The sequence below is a fragment of the Trachurus japonicus genome, chromosome 21 (genome assembly GCF_045865225.1).
Source record: "Trachurus japonicus isolate A0001 chromosome 21, Traja_1.0".
NCBI lineage: Eukaryota > Metazoa > Chordata > Actinopteri > Carangiformes > Carangidae > Trachurus > Trachurus japonicus.
In genome coordinates, this window is record NC_140927.1 from 29,473,583 (window position 1) to 29,493,531 (window position 19,949).

At 42.9% G+C, this 19,949-nt stretch overlaps 1 protein-coding gene across 1 annotated transcript in view; it reads left to right on the top strand.

The window, feature by feature from the left end:
• Positions 1 to 19,949, top strand: part of dgkg (diacylglycerol kinase, gamma) — a 135,219-nt gene that overhangs the window by 91,820 nt on the left and 23,450 nt on the right. The window contains exons 14-15 of the mRNA XM_085765051.1: positions 5,966 to 6,056; positions 14,991 to 15,192. Coding sequence (XP_085621177.1) covers positions 5,966 to 6,056; positions 14,991 to 15,192 — 293 coding nt within the window. The remainder of the gene's footprint in view (positions 1 to 5,965; positions 6,057 to 14,990; positions 15,193 to 19,949) is intronic.

Sequence of the window (19,949 nt, forward strand, 5' to 3'; positions counted from 1 at the left end):
TGCTCGTATGTAATGTCCGTCTTGTATTGAAGCCCCGAAATGCGAAATTGTCCCGAAAAAAATTAAACAACTCTATTTTTCAAGCTTGTTTGTAGCGGAAGCTTCTTGAAGCTCCTCTTCCCGGTTCGTCAAATTTGGACGAACCAGGGTCTGTCCTCTTCCCAGTTCGTCCAAATTTGACGAACTTGTTTAATTTTTATTGGGACCATTTCGCATTTCGGGGCTTCAATACAAGACGGACATTACATCGAGCAGCATGGAGGTATTTGGATGTTTTTTGGTGTGTCTTTTTGTTACGAAGACAATTGGTATCCATTTTCAACCGTTATGTGGACATGCACTGCTACGCCGAGGCCCCCTGTAACTCAGAGAAGCCACGGAGGACTCTGAAACTTCTCCCAGCCCTTAGTCGACATGAGGGTGAGTAGATAATGAAATTTCAATTTTGGGTGAACTATCCCTTTAACAGCTTCTATTCAAGATGAATAGAAACTACTCTTCTTTGTCGGGGGGTCAGTTGTCAGCTCTTATGGGGACACTGTTAAAACACTAAACCCATTACCATCTCTTCACCAGTCAAAGCCCCCGGGGTTCAACACACCCAGCCTTTACGATGCACGTTTTGAAAAATACCCACCCTTCCTTTTATTATTTTTTTGTCTTTCTTTTAAAGATCCCTTTTGTTCTAGCTTAGTTTTTGTGCATAATCATGGGAATAAAGGAGGAAAGGCTTATGGAAGTGGCGCGTCTCCCTGTTGCACTCTGTGTTCATAAGAGAGGGCGAAAAAACATGAGTTAATTGCATTTTTTACAGGGCGTCTCAAGTGGAAGCGGCTTAATGAGGTTAGGCAGCTCGGCTCGTTGAGAATCGCAACTGCTCCTAATTGTGATCTCAAATATGCTCATAATCCCCTGATTTGACAGCAGCAGAGGTTTCAGGGGAGGTATTAAGGTGAAAGAGAGAGAACAGGGGACAGAAAGACAATTAGCAGGGAGAAAAACATGTGAACAAGTGCAGCGGCTTAGGACATTTAACTTACACTCAAAGTAAAATAAACTGTTACTAAAGACTCGAACGCTTCCTCTGTTGAAAATAATAAAGAGGAAATATGTTGAGCTTTTCAAACAGGATGTGTTCTGTTTCAATGTTGGATGCCCTCTTCAGTCTCTGTTATTGGTTAACCCACATTATACAGAGCTGTTGTGTCAATAGCTGTGTTGTCAGTATCAGCAGCAGCTCCGCATGCTGACAAACCTGTTGTATCATATCAGAAAGTTTGACTCATTTCCAGCATTAACTCAGAGCGAGGCGTCCGTCAGCTGTGGTCGTTGGATGAACACACACTCATTAACATTAGAGCTGCAGAAACTGCTCGATTAATCAATTATCAGATTGATTTTTTTAGATGAACATATCAAACATTGATAGAGTGAGTGTGAGGATTTGAGTAGGGACGTCCCCAAATGACGTCAACGTCGTCCATGTTACATTAATGTTGATTAAATCACCCAAAGATCTGACAGATCTAAAGTTCAGCTCTGGGCTCTTTGATCCAAATACTGAAGGCCGTGGCTCAAAAGGTTAAATAATTGATAATGATATAAAGGAAAGAAGGAGAAGTCTGACTGTGTTGGAGCTGTTTGAACTAAAGAAACACTCGGTTGACCCTTCGTTGTTGGGCGGTGTTGCAGGACGGAGGTTTTCCCTTCGCTAACTCTCTTTGACAAGCTCTGACAGCGCCGAGCAGAGGGCACCAGAGCTGACAGGCCTGAGGTTTAATGTGTCATTAAACAATGTTTAATTTGAACATTTTAAACAGACTTGGAAAAGTGACTCTCAGCACCACAGGTGGATGTGTTCTGCACTGTTCAGTGATTGATTATTAACATCGGAGCTCAGAGAATCAGCCCCGAGCTCAGGACGGCTCTAGATTTTATGCTTTTCCTTGTCATGTATAAAAGTTAATGGGACAACGAGGAGTTTTTGGTTATAAAAAAGTCTCACGTTGTGGATGAATCTACGCTACCCACACTTGTTAATGGCTCCATTTTCGATAAATATATCGTTTTGTCTCTATCGTTATTTTGTTATTTTAATTCATGGTAGAAATGCTGGGCGAGCCGACCAGCGTTTCCTTACTTTTGGTTTCGTGGACGCTGCCCGGCAGACCTGGGAATAATGCAGTCGAATCGCCGTTTATGGTCGCAACTACGACAGTATCTGATCGTCTTCGAACCTCTGACTTTCATTGTTGATGAATGAAAACATTCTTGGCAAGACGTCCGTCTTGCGCCGGTCCAAGAATTTCACCGTGTGCACGGAGGCTCATGGTAAATGTAGTATGAAAACACTTTGCTTTCCAAAACTCCTCGTTGTCCCTTTAAGTGAATATGTTTGGGGTTTTGGGTGGATCATTTAAACAATATATTAATATTGAGAAAATAAACACATATTAATCAGTCATCAAAATGATCATCAGCTGCAGCCTTCGATTCTACAAACAGTTTGTATCTGTGATAGGAACTCAGAACTCAAGACCCACGATCTGTAGGTGACAGTCGCCCTGTCGCCATACATGGTAACGACATCAGACAAGTCGACTCAGTAAAGTATTTGGGCGTGCATTAGTGTTGGGCGATTTTGACATTCTCAGATCGTCCCAATCGCCCTCCCTGGAGATCGCCGATAGACCTATCTATCGCCGGGGTACGGGGGGGGGGGGGCGGCCGTTCCGTACGTGTTCGTTCGACGGGGGGGGGGGGGGGGGGGGGGCGGGGGGGCGTCGGCGTATGAGTTTCGCTTTTACCGTGCCCTGCTGTCATGCTGTCATGCATGCGCGCTTCTCTCTCTCTCTCTCTGTCTGTCTGTGTGAGAAAGAGCGCTATGATCAATGAACGGAACGCTATTGCGTTGCCAAAAGCCGAAAAATCTATTCTGGCGGACGTAATTTATTTGTGGCATATCAGGGAACACCTCGTCGGGCTGTAACATAGGCTACAGTAACAGCGCTGGCGTCGGCAGCCTAGTCACAGCCACAACAACACCAGCTAAACGTGTTTCCCCAAATTTGAGGCGGAGTGGCCATCCTGTTTACCACAGAGATTTTGTGTGCGGTCATATGACTACCTGGCTCCGTCTGATTGGACGTCGCCAGTAGCTGCATTTGATTGGTGAAACACTGTCATTTGACAGAGTATCTGTTGGAAGCAGCCAGAGAAGCGGCTTCATTAAAACAAAACAAACAGATTGCGCATTGGATCAATAAAAAAGTAGCGAGTATGTGTGTGTGTAAAATCGCCAAGAAAACAAAACATCGCCGATCGTCCTTCCAATCGCCGATAGACGATTGGATCGCCAATCGGCACAACCCTAGCGTGCATATAGATAGTGATCTCACCTGGCACACACATGTGGCAGGTGTGTGTGCCAGGATCCATCAGCGCCTTCACTTTCTCAGGCGACTCCGCCTGTTCGGCGTTAGTTCTAACATCATGAACATCTTCTATTGCGCTGCCATTGAGTCCATCCTGAGATACGGCATTACGTCCTGGTTCGGTAATCTCACAGTAAAAGCTAAATCTCAAATACTCAATCTGGTCAAGACGGCTAGCAAAATCTTGGGTTCCCCTGTCCCACGCTCACCTCAAGATCTGTTTGAACCATAGACTGTAAAAAGAATGGACGTAGCGTCCGTGACGTCACCCATTGGTTTTGGGGAGTCGTTTTTGTGACTCAAATATGGCGGCCTGAACAGCGCCATGTTGGATTGGCCGGCCGAGAACCCGCCCACTGGCCTCGAAGCAGCTGTCCACGGAGCTGCTCGGACCTGTCACTCAACATTTCCGCGCCCTGATTGGCTAGAATTTTAACCTTATAACAGTAAAACGGCAGAGTTAAAAAAAAATTCACCCCCCTCAGAGTGTGTGCGGGGGTAGAAACTATCGATTGAGACGAAAAAACGTTCTGACACCAGGCTTTTAACATGTTTACTGAGGATGTAAAGTTGGCGATTTTAACATGGGGGTCTATGGGGAATGCTCCCTTCTGACACCAGCCCCCAGAGGAATCCGAGGGGATTGCAGTTTTTTGAACGCGGAAGTGAGCTTCACTTCTCAGACCGACAACTGCCCCCTTGGTTTGAACAGGCCACCATTAGGCTGACAAACTCTATTCTAGCAGATCCTACGCACGCACTTCTCCCTGAATATGAGCTCTTAAATTCAGGTAGAAGATATCGAGTCCCTCTGAGCAGGCACAATCGCCTCAAAAACTCGTTCATCCCTCTGTCCATTAAATTTATGAATGAGCAGTTAGTGTGATGTTATGTATGAATGTTTGCGTGTTGTTTGCAGGCACAATCGCCTCAAAAACTCGTTCATTCATCCCTCTGTCCATTAATTTATGAATGAGCAGCTTGTGTGATGATACGTATGAATGTTTTGCGTGTTGTTTGTAGGCATAATCGCCTCAAAATTCGCTCATCCTTCTGTCCATTAACCTTATGAATGAGCAGTTTGTGTGATGATGTGTATGAATGTTTGCGTGTCCACACATCTGCCACTAGTACTTTTCTGAGGCATACTGCACTTTAATCATTTTATTGTATGTTTTTAGTACTTCTCTGCTGCTTTTCCCCTGTACTGTTTTTGTCTTTGTTGTGACGCAGCACTGCTCTCTGTCCGAGAGAAATTTCTCCTTCGGGAGACCAATAAATGATTTTGACTTTTGACTTTTGACTTTTGAAGAGAAAGTTCTTCATGCTCTTTGTATCAATGTGTCCCTGTTTGGTCCAAAATGTCCAAATATCAAGACGACAATTGGTCCAAGTCAGACATTGATGCTCCAGCTAGCTGCTGGTAACCTTTGACCTCGGTCACTGCAAAGCACCCGGTTGAAACTTGTAGAGTTGGGTTAGATAGTGGTTGGACCATGTCGCTACCACAAAAGAACAGTAGTCTCCAGAAAATGGAGCCCAAGTTAATCAAACCAAACAGAGTAAAAAGATAAAGATGGACATCATGTTTAGAAGTGAATCTCTGGAGCTGATGTGCTCCACCACTTTGGTCCAGACTGAAACATCTCAACCAGTTTTGAAGGAATTGGTACAGGATCATGTAAAGACATTGATGGTCCCCAGATGATGAACGTCATTGTCCTTCATGGACATCAGTGGTTTTAGCATAAGTATCTCAACAACTATTGGATGGATTGCCACAAACTTTGGTGCGGACAGAGTAGGACTTCACAGTTACCTCCACTTCTCCTCATTAGTTCTTCATCAAGCAGATCTTCAACCTTGACCGAGCTCTTCAGCCGCTCTCCACTTCTAAAAACTGCAACAAATGACATCAGGACACAAACAAAACCGGCTCCATCAGGTCACCTCTGACAAACCCGTCTGCAGGGCAGTAATGAAGCATCGCTCCGTGTTGTGAATCACACTAATATTTACCTTGACCTTACAGTCAGTACACCAGCAGTGTTTCACTCCGCGTCCCCTCCAGAGGCAATGTTGACGTTTCAACTCTCCTGGCATCGGGGCACTGAGGCGACATAATGTGTGTGTTGCTTTGATGGAGGCACAGACAGCAGCACCAGGCCCGCTCCACAGATGGTGGTGGGGGGTTAATTTTCTGTGGTGCTGTATCTATCTGAGCATCGACGCTGCCGGCGCCGGCGTCTCCACTTTTTTTAAAGGCTTCGGGCTGCGTCAATGGAGCTTTGACCTGGGCGGTCACATGGCCCGTAGCCGTCCTGAGCTGTCGTTTTCAAAAATGTGACATGACTCAAGGCACCGGACAGCTTCAATATGTGTCCACTGCCCCCGAAACGAACGGCGCCGCGGGCCGGCGACACTGTACTCGTGTGCAGGCTCGGTCAGGAGTGGCAATACGGTCTAATGTGTTAGTCACAAACATGTCTGCCCTCTGTTTCCCCTCTCTCCCTCTCTCCCTCTCTCCCCAGAATGAAGAACAAGCTCTGGTACTTTGAGTTTGGCACCACTGAGACCATCTCTGCCACCTGCAAGAAGCTCAACGAGTGCATCGAAGTCGAGGTGAGTCGCTTACAAAAGGCGATCGCTCACGTACCTGAAGATATACCACAAACATCTTAGCTGTGTCTCAATTTGAATGCTTCCATGAGTACACTGTCATGCAGTATACTAAGTACTTACATCAGTAGTGCTCACATTTCGACAGTTAGTGTCTCAAATCGAATACTTTCTCATACTTTTTTTGCCTGTGTGGGCCACCTGTTTTTTTTGTCATTCAAATTTTTATTTGTTTTAACTTTACAGACATTTCAAATGTTACAGACATGGCATAAACAAATTAATCGTCTGTTTAAGAAAGTAAAAAGGAGAAACAGATAGATAGCATGAAGAGAAAAACAAAAAAAAAATCAACATTGATAAAAATGCCTTTAAGTTGTAACACTCATCTTACAACTTAAAGGCAGCCCCCACCCCTGGCACCCCTCGTGCTTCATACACATTCAAAGCATACATAAATACAATTACATGCAATATAACTATCCTTCCAACCATCTATGGCGTTACACCCCTTATGTAGTCCACAAAGACTTCCCATACGTGACTCATTTTACTTGGAACATTATTAAACCTGGCAATCATCTATTTCAAAGGCAGCAGTCTCTGTCATGAGTTTTAACCACTCCACAAGCTCTGGTTTATGTGGGCTCTTCCCACTTGTGTAGTTATGAGCCGAGCTGCAACAATAAAACCAGTTACTGTCACCTGGAGCTCTGCTTTGGTAAGGCTTGGTGGCATTAGAGCCTTATCCATTAACAGGCATAATTGTGGGGATCCTTCAAGGTTTTTCAGCACCACCTTCCAGAAGGGCAGTACCATAGGACAGTCCCATATAGCATGAATGTAAGTGTGCCCAACTCCTTATGACATTTCCAGCATTTACTGTCCTGAGTTAATCCGGGCCACCTGTTTAATACCAGGTGGAGATTACACCGCCAATGCATCAGACGGCTCCTCTTACTGGTGGAAAACATTGGCCTACAGTTAAGTACGGTACGTCGATTTACATGTATTATATTCCGCTATGTAGCCAAGACAGCGATCATTGTGCATTGTTCCGCCGCCAACTTTTTGACCATTATGAGTGGGAACCATCCGGGTAAACTGCATTTTGACATACTTGTCAGTGTGAACACACTTAAATACTCAAAATAGTTATTGTTAGTATGGAAGTATTCGAATTGAGACACGGCACTTGTGTATGCGACATGTCAACAAGTTCTCCGACAGCCTTTTTATGCTCTGTTGTTTTATGTTTCTCTAAAAAGGTTTTGAAGACATTTACACCAAAGTGGTTTTGCCATATTAATGAGGCGGGCTATTCATAGCTCGTCATCAGATTAATGCTCCATAAAGTCACTGATTGCCTCATTCTGTCATAAACCGCTGCATAATGTGTCACCTGGGAGCTTAAAGCACAGTGAGACTGTGAGACAGAAACATGCAAACAGACTGAACAACGCCATCCTGCACCAGCCACTTCAAAACATCTCACTCAGACCAACCTGTGTGTGTTTGTGTAGTGTAATGCAGATCTGTAGACTGACAAATTTAGTCTTATTCACCATGGAGCCCTAAAAACATCAATCTGGTTTATTCAGCTCATGGTCTCATGTAGTTTTTAGTAAAAACAGGAGAAAACAGGCCTGATGTTGGGGACTATTTTCAGCGGCGGATTAATACACACCTGCTGCTGTGATGGCTATTTACAGCAGCAGGATGATGTAAAGGAAACTGTGAACACGTCAAACAAAGCAACAGTTTGATTCATTGATCTATTTTATTCTTTAAGGTGGACGTGTTCCTGTATTTTCAGGCAATTTAATCTATACTGTCACTGTTTGATGTTTGTTATTTGATTCTGAAAGTCCATCTTAAAGAGTTTGGACTGTTGTTCTCAGCTCTCAGGTTGTTCTTCAGTTTAATCCAGACAGTTCTTGTCGTTTTACTGGACTTTAACTCTGACCTTGATGAACTCTGTCACTGTCTGAGTGTTTAGCGCTGTGTGTGCGTAAATCAGTTTCATCGAAAGCAACAGTGAAGTTTCTTTGAACGTTGACCTTTGCAGAAACAACTTCTTTCACTTCCTCTTCAGTTCCCTGGATGTGGGAACTCAGTGAGAGCTCAGTGGTCATTAAAGAAGCTGCAGTTTATGTAAAATCTTCTTGTCTGTGTAATAAACAGTTTCAACACAGAATTTCATCACATCCTAATCCAGATGAACTTTAACTTGAACTTCTTTAACTTGTTCCTGAGGAAGTATGTCATGACATTCCTCCCTTTCCATCCTGAATCAGCCGACAGCAGAGCAGACACTTGTCTGGAGCTTGTCATCGAAGACGCAGACTGGTTTTCGCGTGAAGTGGCATCATGTTTAATAATGAACCGGTGGGAAACGAGCGTGCAGTCGGACGGCAGCTGATGAGGCCGGTCAGGTGATCTGCACAGACAGGAAGCTGCAGAACAGGATGTAGGAAATAAACAGCAGGCTGAGGAGGAGGCAGATATGGACAGATAAGGAGACGAGTGGACGGTGTTTACTGTGAAGTAGCTGTGTTAATTGTTGGGCTTGGATTGCTGTGACCCCATGACCTTATGTGTGACTAACTGTGATTAATAGAGTCCTTCATGAACACAGAGGGAGAACAGTGTGGAGAGTTTTGATTATTATTTTTTATTTTTGAATAAACTCTTGGTAGGGCTGGACATTTAGTCAAATTTTACTCGTGATTTCATTGTCACAACTTATATAAATGATTATTTTTGTCATTTTTCTAGACTTTCATTTTGAAAGACAGTCTTTCTACTCATGTGTCAATTAATTCACAAAAGCAAGGAGTTATCGTTGAGTGAGTTAGTCAGTTAGAAACATGTAAGTTTAATGAGGAGCTGTGAGTGACTTCCTCTATCATGATCGGCCCAAAGTGTGTTTTTTATTCAGATCAGCAGTTTATATCATAGATTATACTTAGACATAGTTTTGACTTCAATTATTAATTATTAAGTTGTGCATATTTAATGTTATGAAGTAATATTTAACAAACAGTAGAGTAACCCTTTAATTTACAGGCCGCTAATTACGTGATAATGTCAAGAAATACCAAGTAATTGCGTCATAATGTCTAGAAATAGCCTAGAAATAATGGTCCAGGGTTTCCCCCAGTGTATTATAAGCCTGGCGGGCCGCCAGGCCTTACTTGCCCCCCCGCCAGGCTAAGCATCGTTTATTAATTTTTTTAATCAGTTTTGATACTCCATAAACACGTGATCAGGTGTCTTTTTCATCACCTGACAACGTCACAACTTCGTCGCGCATAACAGTAAACGTCACAGACATCATGCTCCTCAGACCGCATCTATGATCAGACCGCTGCTTCGCCAGCTGACCGAGAGGAACGCACCGAGTCCACGTTAACGTGAGCCGAGCCACGGCTCCAAGAGGCTCAGTCAGCTGCTGCAGCTGTTAGCTGGTAGCTGGTAGCTGTTAGCTGTTAGCTGGTAGCTGTTAGCTGTTAGCTGGTAGCTGGTAGCTGGTAGCTGGTAGCTGGTAGCTGGTAGCTGTTAGCACGTCGTCCCCTGCAGCGTCAGAGCTCCGGACTCCTGTGAGCCGCGGGGCTTTGACCTGATGTGATAATGATCCATTGTTTCATTTTTCAGCTTGCAAAGTTCGCGATCACACACGTTTGTTTTCTCTGGTCCAAACAGTAAATCCGCGTGTCACGTTTCCATGACGACTGACTGGAAAAAGAGCGTGGTACGTCATAGACACAGTCGGCAAGCAAGGAAACGTCACTTCCGGTTAGGGCCGTGGGGGAAAACAAACCGTGTCCCCCATACACACTCATGCAAAAACGCGGCATTTTAAACCTTTGTCAAAGGCTTTTTCGCCGTCCTGTCTTAGTTTTAATCACATGTATATGCTGACAGAGAGCTATATTTTTAGAAACTCATCACGATCTGGGTCGATTGTTGTCCGTACATTTAAAAATATTAGGTATTTCACAGTCAGTCATATTTGTCTTCCCCCACGGCTCTTGACGCTCTCTTAGTCGCCGCCGGCCGGCTCTAGACACTCGTAGACACTGCCTGAGTTATTGTGTATTATTTTGCACCGCAAATAAATTCAAAAACCACAACCTGAACTTTTATATCGGAACTTCGCTCATCTTCTCCAAACGTGTAACGCTCTGACCGGAAGTGAAGGTTGCCGACCCTGCTGACTCGGTGTAGGCTATGGCTGTGAAAACTTTATATTTTAAGATGTACGGACAGCAATCGACCCAGATCGTGATGAGTTTTCTAATATATAGCTCTTTGTCAGCATATACATGTGATTAAAACTAAGACAGGACGGCGAACAAGCGTTTGACAAAGGTTTAAAATGCCGCCTTTTTGCATGAGTGTGTATGGGGAAAACGGTTTGTTTTCCCCCACGGCCCTAACCGGAAGTGACGTTTCCTTGCTTGCCGACTGTGTCTATTACGTGACTCCAAATCTTTTACAGTCTATGCTCCAGATATAAAAAATCTCGGAGAATTAAAAAAATAAAATCTGAGAAATAAAGCTAAAGGAGAGACCAGGCAGTTGTTCTTTTTAGTTTTTAATGCAAACAGTTGATGCTATTTATTTAAATATTATTTTATAATTATAATTATTATTATTTATTTATTTTTGTGGTTATTGAACCGCATTTCAAGAGTGCCTTTCTGTAAGACTCTGCTATAGCTGGTGTTTAATATGTTACATAAATGTCTTATAATAACAGATGTTTATGATAATATTTTCAAATTTCCAGTCAACTTTTAACATTGATCATGAGGCCTTATGGAATCACACCTTATAAATGCTACTGCTCCATTAATGAATCTGTTACCTACAGGGCCCTGCCATTAGTCAATGGTCAGGGTCAGGCCCCTGTCACAACAAAACATGCTTGGGCACCGGTGGCTCGGCGATGGGCCGCGGATGGGCCGCCGGTGGTCCGCCGGTGCCACCCTACCACCGGGCTTAACAAGTTTTCTGGGGGAAACCCTGATGGTCAGTTGCATAGTAATGTCATAGTAATTGACATTTGCAATTGAGATTTGCAAGGACTTGGTGGAGAAACATTCTGGCTTTTCCCAAAAAATTCAAAGCATGAAAAGCATGTGTAATCCTTTGTCTTTACATCACTATGAAATTGACCGTTATTTCTTGACATTATCACGTAATTATCCCCTAATTAGCCGCCTGTAAATTAAAGGGTTACTAAAAATAGCACATGGAGTTTTGAAAGCTGCAGTTCCTCTCCCGGCCACTAGGGTGAATCTTTAACAGTGAGTCAGTCTCCATTGACTCCAATGTTAAAATGTCCCACAGATACTACACTACAGATAATTTTCTTCGCCAAATCGTTATGTACCGTAGTTCTGCTCCTCCTCTTTGACCATTTTTGGATAAACCGGGAAGTTAGGGGGGCGGAGTCAGGCACTGCCAAGATGGCGACAGTGGAGCAGCTCCACTCTGAGCTTCAGAAACCTGTGCAAACGTCCGTCTTTGTACACTAGACCGAATCGCCTTGTTGTTTACAACTACTTCCGGGTAGAAAAGCAGCACGTAATTTGAATGAGAACAGTAGTAGGCTAACAAATGAGAGTTTAGCTAGGCTATATATCATATTTTTCACGCCCAATCACCGTTTAGACAAATCTGAAATGATTGAAGAAACATTACTATTTCTGTGTGTGTGTTTTGTGTTGCTATGTGTGGTATTTATTCAGTTTGGGGGAATCATGGTGTCTAGAAAGCATCATTGGCTGCAGCTGACAGTGACAGCTAACGGCGGTAGCTAAATTAACGGCAGCAGCTAAGCTAACATCAGGACGTCAGCTGTTAAAACCCTCCCGTTGTCGGACACGACATGAAACTACTCCAGTTAGCTCAGTCATGTTGTAACTCAGATATCCGCTGGAAAAAATATTTTTTCATGGACCGTTTATTGAGTCACTGAGTTATTAAAGTTAAACAGGTAGCTAACCATTAGCCCGGCTAATCTCTGATAACCATGACTAATTACAAAAATGTGCACACATAAATAGTAATGTTTGTCCAATCATTGGTTTTATAAACTTTACAAACATCAGATTAGTCTAAACGGCGATATAGTGACGTGAAAAATGAGATATATAGTGAAACTCTCGTCCGTCACTATTGTTCTCATGCTGGAGTGCAGGCACACACACACTTCTCTGGATGGTTCTTCTGCTGTGGTTTACTTGAGTATTGTGTTTTTTATCCTACCATGCTGAGTCATGGCAACATGTTGTTGACATCTTCTGCTGTGTCCAAATAATTTGCTGCATCCAGATGAGTCCAGACACGGTGTATAATCCAGAGATTAGACTGTATCTGTTGACTTCAGTGTATCAGACTGTTAGACACCGACATCGGCTCGGTGTATTTCACTGCTGTCAATAAAGAGACGGAGCTGCTCGACTGCTCGCTTGGCTTCTGTTCAACAAATGCATCAGGACAAAATAAATCTTGTGGCCATAAACAAATCAGCGGTGAAGAAGCACGGACGGCAATTTACCCCCCGTGGTAATACAGCAAACACATGCAGCACAGCTTCTATACCAGCGGTACTCAATAGGCGGCCCGCGGGCCGCATCCGGCCCGCCGAACCTTCCAATCAGGCCCGCGACTGAGTTCTACTAGTTTACATATTAGCCTACTGTATACTGTATTTCTCGGGCTCCGTGCGCCTGTAAGTCAATGCGCTGGGACATGGAAACACGTGCGGAGCGTTTGTGTGTGCCTGTGAGGCGCTGCACTGGGATACAGAAACGCAGACGAACCCAAATCACCATGCGCGAGTGTTTGGGGAGCGGGCTGGACTGCAGGGTTTCCCCTGCCTGTCTGCAGAGACCGTGGGTGATTTTCACCGCCGTCTTGGTTCAACTGTGTGTGCATCATGCATGGGGGGCCGTTCAGATGAAGCGTCTTTTGCGCGAGCTCAAACCCATTCAATGTAGCCGCGCGTCATGCTCACAACTCAAAGCCGTAGCTGCGCGCATTTGATGAGACGCGATTGTTTTTTCGTGCACGTCTGCGGCGCACAGCTGTACGACCTGCCCCCCCCCCCCCCCCGGTGTTGTGTCCCGGTGCCCTCGGCCTGTGTCTCTCCTACTGTTTCCCACTGAGCTCTGCCTTGTTTGAAAGGTGAAGGAAGCCTGTGTGTGGAAAGACGTCGCCTTCGAGATGTAGAATGTGTGTTATAGAAGAAAAACACACATTTCAGGACCAATGATTTGTATCCTCAGAACAGAGTCAGACATGTCCTGTGATGGTCAGGTCATATTTAAGCTGAAAATCACAGGGCATGTCTGAGGATACAAGTCAGCAGTGTAAAGCTCCAGCATGATATGTAAATGATGATATGATAATGTCAAGATTTTTCATATCATACAAAACACCATGAAGTGTATAAATAAAAATTATGTGCTTACAAGTAAAATAATTTTTTTTTAATTATCAGACGAAATAGGTGAATTTAATTTCAATCTAGGCCTATTTGAATGTGTGGCCCCCAAGGTGTCTGTTAAGAAAAATTCTGGCCCTTCGACAAATGTATTTGAGTACCCCTGTTCTATACTGTACAGCTGCTGTGACTTCAGATCAATACGTTTCTCTAATGAAGAGAAAACTCTCTGTCACCCTGAGGTTTTTATTTATATTTACAGTTGTTGACTGTGCGCCTTGTCACCGTCTGCTGAGGAGCAGAAGAAGTTTCAGGGAGACGTTTTGCCAGTCGTGGATCTCCACACAGATGGAGACGACACATGCTGGATCAAAAGAAACTGGCTTCACTTCACTTTGTCGTGTTTGTCGGTCGCCGATGAGCAGGATGTTCTCGTTTTTAATTGCTTCTTCATCACTCTTTCTCTCCGTTTTATTTATTCATTTATCAGGATTCCCACTCGTCCTGGAAAACCTGGAAAATGGTTGACCAATTTTCAAATGTCAAATGTCCTGCAAAAGCTTGAGTTGTCCTGGAAAATTATTTATCACATAGTGACATCTGCTACCAGAGCTCTGTTTGACTTTGTCAGACCCCACTAAGAATTTGTTTTCCAAAGAAGTGACGAGTGAGAAAACTAGAGACTTTTAGTTGATGAGAGCATGAGGGCTTTCTCTGCTGAGGGACAGATAGAGGAGCAGCAGAGAGCTGTAGTGGGCCTGGTTTAAAAACAAAAACATGTTTTTGTGTTGTTCTATGATAAATTTGTCATAATTTCTAAGCGTGTAAGAGATTATTTCATACAAAAGTCAGAGCCACAGACTGCTTGCCGAAAAACTGTCCCTGAAGGCAACGCGCATCAGCGGTTTTGCATGAATTTCCCTCTAAAACAACTCTGTCTGGTAACGTTGTGTTATTATCTCATAGTGTGGTGAATGTGCAGGTCACAACTTGTCCACCAGAGCGTTGTGGAGTTGTTGGATTGTGTATTTGATGAGTTTGATGAGGGAAACCGAGAAATCCCATTAGCCTTCGTAGCGTAGCTCTGAGCAGCTCACGGCTCTGCTCCTCCGTTCTAAAAACAGCTTGCACCGACAATCACTGGCTGTATTGTTTTTATGTTCTGGGACTCCGGATGGAAATTAGCATCGATGCTACAATCCGGCACATTTACATGTTTTTATATGTACATTGATGTGCACTGTCCCAGTCAAATAAACAAAATAAAGTAAAGTATTAAAGGTAACGAACCTACTGCTATGACTATTGGGATTATGGCGATGGGCCGATTTGCCAAAATGTTGAACTATCCCTTTAACAGACATTTTAACCAGGGGTGTCGGTCAGACTGTAGCAACTGAAAATGTCCTGGAAAATGATTTCAAGAAAAGAGTGGGAACCCTGTTCATTTATTTATTCGTTTGCCTTTCCCTCCTCAGTGCGACGGGATCATCTTGGACCTCAGCAACACGTCCTTGGAGGGCATCGCCGTGCTCAACATACCCAGCATGCACGGCGGCTCCAACCTGTGGGGCGAGACCAAGAAGAGGAGGAACTACAACCGCATGAGCAAGAAGGTTCCCGAGCGGATGCCGGCCAGCACCGTGACCGACGTCAAGGAGCTCAAGTTCTGTATGCAAGGTGAGTCGCTACCGCCGCTACCTGTTAGCTCATTAGCTCGCTGAGCCCATTGATTATACCAGAGATTATAAATCTGCTGGTTTCTATTGAATAAAACCTTCATCACCCCATGGAGGAGAAGATCTGTGATGCTCATGACAAACTGTGTCATTGTTTTAAAGAGTTGTATTTTTCCTCAGCTCAGGTTTGTGGCCTGAAACAGAAAACAGAATTGATTGAAATTTGTTTTGAATGAAGGTTTCATGTCAACATTTTACATGTGACGTGATCTGTTATGATCTGGTGTTTACATTCGCCTCTACATCAGTGGTTCCCAACCTTTTTTTGGGCTTGTGACCTCATTTTGACTTCACATATTGACCAGCGTCAATCAAGATGCGCCAGCGCAGATTTTATATGTTGCATTTTATTTGAACTCGATTTATATTTAAGAAAGTGAAAGTATAGAATACAGTTGTTGAAGACGGTCTGTGGTGTTTTTAATCGTAATTTTAACAACGGGTCGGTCAGGACGCGCTGGTTCAGACGGGTTCACAACGAAGTCATGTACATCTGTCTGTCTGTCTGTCTGTCTGTCTGTCTGTCTGTCCGTCCGTCCGTCCGTCCGTCCGTCCGTCCGTCCGTCCGTCCGTCCGTCTATCTATCTATCGTCATTTGTAAGTGAAGAAACATCGTTTAGTTTGGCAGACCACCTAGATCTAATTTCAAAATTAATCCTGTTCCTTTCCATGCATTGAATGTGTAAATTATAATCTATCATCATTTTGTCAGTGATGTATGAATTGAAAATGTCCATGCATGGAACAAATGAAAATGAAGTGAAATTTTACTTTCGATCGGTTTGGGAAAAGGACGATTCTTCCCGTCTGAAACCAAATGAAATTCCACTCGGTTTCGGTTTTGGCCTGTTTGTTGTGACTGAGGTGTTTATGTGGAGCATTTTCATTCTGTTTGGACGTTTAAACCGGTTCTGATTGGACTATTTGGCTCCATGTAATGACATGTGATCCAGGACGTCCAATCAGAGGAGCAGATGAACATGTTTAAAGACCTGAGTAGTTTATAACACTGGGATGGATTTTACAGCTCTGACGGGGAGTGATTTTTTAATTTATTTTTTCTGTCGTTCAGACTGAGCTCAGATCCAGTAACACATCAGTGAACCACTTGTCGTTACCGGAAGATGAAGAAAACACTTTGGTTTCACCTGCAGAGAGAGAAACGAGTTCCCTGGCTCTAGATTTAATGAAGGAACGATTTTCTTCTCAGACGATTTCTATTATGTCTATTATTTCTACTATGTCACCAGCTCCTTTTTTAAGATATCAGACTTGTTTTGTCCTGTTTGTCTCTGTCTCTGTCTCTGCTGGGCTCTGACATTCACCATCCTCTGTCATCTGCTCCTCCCTGGAGACAGGAAGCGCTGGCAGAGCCGTGGTGTTTACGGACACTGATAACCACCAAACATCTGTTTTAGATGAAACCACCGTGAAATGAGCTGCAGCTCTGTGTCAGAGAGGAGGAGGAGGAGGAGAAATGAGGAGGATAGTGAACGTGTGCAGCCATCTTTAATCTTTAATCTTTAATCCTGTGGTCAGAGTCGCATCAGTGGTAGTTACACATGGAGAGATCAGGGTTTACTCAGATCTTTGACGTAATGTCTTCAAATTTGGCACAAACGTTCACCAGAACAGAGTAGATTTTGGTGTTGAGAGGTCAAAGGTCAAGGTCACAGTGACCTCACAAAACACCATTTTGGCCTTGTAAACGCTGTATCTCTGTCAGGCCTTCAAACTTACACATCCCATGAAGTGAAAAATGTCTTTTTTCCATCTTTTATCCTGTTTCTATGCGTTAATTGTTCGTTTATCTGTTGTTTTTTGCCAAATTCATGTCAGAAAGTTACTTTCTGAGTATTTTTACATCAAAATCGATGCATTTTCTCTTTCTGCAAATCGACCTCAGACGTTTGATGACTCACCCTGTGAGGGAGCTTGGCTATCGTAGACTAGGGATGTCACGATTACTTGATTTCCCAATTAATCGCGGTATTAAACGCCACAATTAATTAATCGTAAAGATTCCTAGATACCGTCACTTTCTGAAAAAGATGATGTTTGAACCGTATCGGCAGATCAGCACAACTCACACAGAACGAAAACAAAGTTACATAACAACCGCGTGTGTAACAGATATGTGATTCAAATAAACTTAAACATTTGTTATAAATGTCGATTAAAGCAGAAGTAAGTGATCCGGTTGTTTTGGCTAACTTCTTGTCAGCAGATGGAGTTAGCAGTCCCCGCCCTCGTCCCTACGTCACCACATTCACGCGCATCCCTTGGCTGCACACACAGAGAGGACCGCCCCTTTATGCCGTTCTCTCTCCTCATTGGATAAAGGTTGTAGGATACAAGGAAAGTTTTCTCCTCTTACAGCAGAGCAGAGTGACTGACAGACCCGTGTTTCAGACCAAACACTCTATGTAAGTGATTGCTGTCGGAAGATATAACTATTCAAGACTTATATTAACACAAATATTCCGCTTACTTCTGCTTTAATGACTTCAAACATTTCCCCCAGGGGTTAATAATTGATCCCTTATTAATAGATACTTCCGATATTTTGTGTACATAATTAGTAATGTATGTCATTAGATTGTATTTGATTTTACACACTCATAACAGAACTGATGCCTGAATGGTATTATAATCATGTTGTGTATGAAGCTGACGTGTTTCCTGCTCTTCACTTCTGACTAAAAGTTTGTGAATAGAAATGAACGCGGGTCCATGATAATCAGAGGTCGTTTCTGCAGCAGAGAAAACGTTTCATTTCCATTTATGAGTCTGAAGGAGCAGATACAGTAACGTTACAGTCAGGTTTATTTTATACGTCTGGATGCTGCTGCTGCTGCTGCTGTTTGCTCTGGCTCACAGCTGCTGCTCCGACTCTTCACGCTTTAGGTCTTAATCACTGTGTGGCAGCCACAGACAGCGTTTTTTTTTTTTCAGTGCAGGTGCTCATTAACTGACACGTCTGTCAAATTACAGATGTGAACTCAGAGAACACGTGTCGTCACCACAGCTGCTCGTTAAGGAAATCCATTCCACGTCCATAATGTCTCTGACATCGGGGGGATAGTTACCTGGATGGACGACGTGTCAATCAGTTCAGCTGCTGCAGTGAAATCTGACAGTAGAGTTGGTTAATGAGTTCATTTTTATTTATGTGTCTGACCGACACGATCCATTAATAACAGAATACAACATCTGTCATCTTCCACTTTTATAAATATCAGCAGAAATAGATGCATACAGAGAATTAAATAAAAAATAATGTATAACAATATTAGCTCAAGAGGAAAATAAGAGAAAACACATGTTAAATGAATTATATAATAGTCAGGATGTTATATTATATGTAAATAAGACAAATTCATCCACATGTAATAAATTATATTTCAATAATTCCACATAAGGAGGGTAACGGACAACAAGATGAAACTCTTGATATCAGCCAAACAGCAAATGCAGTAAATGTCAAGTCCAGTTTTAACTATAAAATTTATATTTATTTATTAGTTTATTTGAAAAGGGACTGTGTACATTAATAAAACATTGTAAAAACAAATGTAAATGTACCCGAGTTAGCTAAAAGGCAAATTTTCATCAGTAGTCCCTCTGCCTGATGTTAAAGGGCATCCTTTAAAAAAGACAGCAACAATAAAATACCACGAATAAAAAAGGTAACACATTATTATATACACAATTGAAAGACAATAACGCACATCGACGATTGTATCATGCTCTTATAGTATACTCTAAAAAAAAAAATCTGTATCGATGTTCACATTTTTGTTTGTTAACCATTTCTTGGCATTGTACTTTAATGAGTTGTAATGAAATGAAATCAAACTAAAATTACCACATAATGATTAAGATTTTGTGCGTCGAGATTACATACAAAGTCGAATGACGGCCTTGGTGCAACGTGAATTCGTGCTTTGGTTTTCCAGTGGATCTCCTCTTTGGGCAAACGTGTGTGAGTCGTTTGTAAATGCGTTGTTACACATGAACAGATAAACAACAGATATTAACATTTTCCAGGTTCAACAAAACCATAGTTTCATCCTCATCCTGCAGCTCAGCTCATAAGAGACAGTCAACCGCAGGTTAACTCGGCCTCTGACGCTGTACTGTAAAAAAAAAAAGTTCGGAAAAGTTACAGTCAGATGTTTTAACTTCTTATCTAACTCTGAGGAATATTTTTAGTGGAAGTCAGAAGCAGAACATTTCAGAGAGGAGAGGAGAGGAGAGGAGTTGTCATCACATCCTGGCTCCACAGCAGCATAAAGAGATAAAGAGTCGCTGTCCGTCCGACCGACCAATCAGAGGGGACCGTGGATGTTGGGGGGCGGGGCCTGGCAGCTGTCAATCAACACACGGACACGCCTCCTGTCATCAAGTCGTATTTATCAGGAACAAACAGGATTTTTAAATGAACGCAATGCATTCTGGGAAGTGTATGCAAATAAACTTCTAAATAACATGATGAACAACTCAGTGCAGAATTTTTTTTTTTTTTTTAATTTTAAGCTCTGAAAGTTCAAAGTGATTCAATGAAGAGAAACAGACGAGTTTGATTTTTTTTGTCTCAGTTTGAATTTTTCTCTTCAGACGTCGATCAATAAACTTCTAAACGTCGATGTTTTTTATAAAAAATCGCTCTCACTGTTGTTGGTGTTTTCTGGTTTT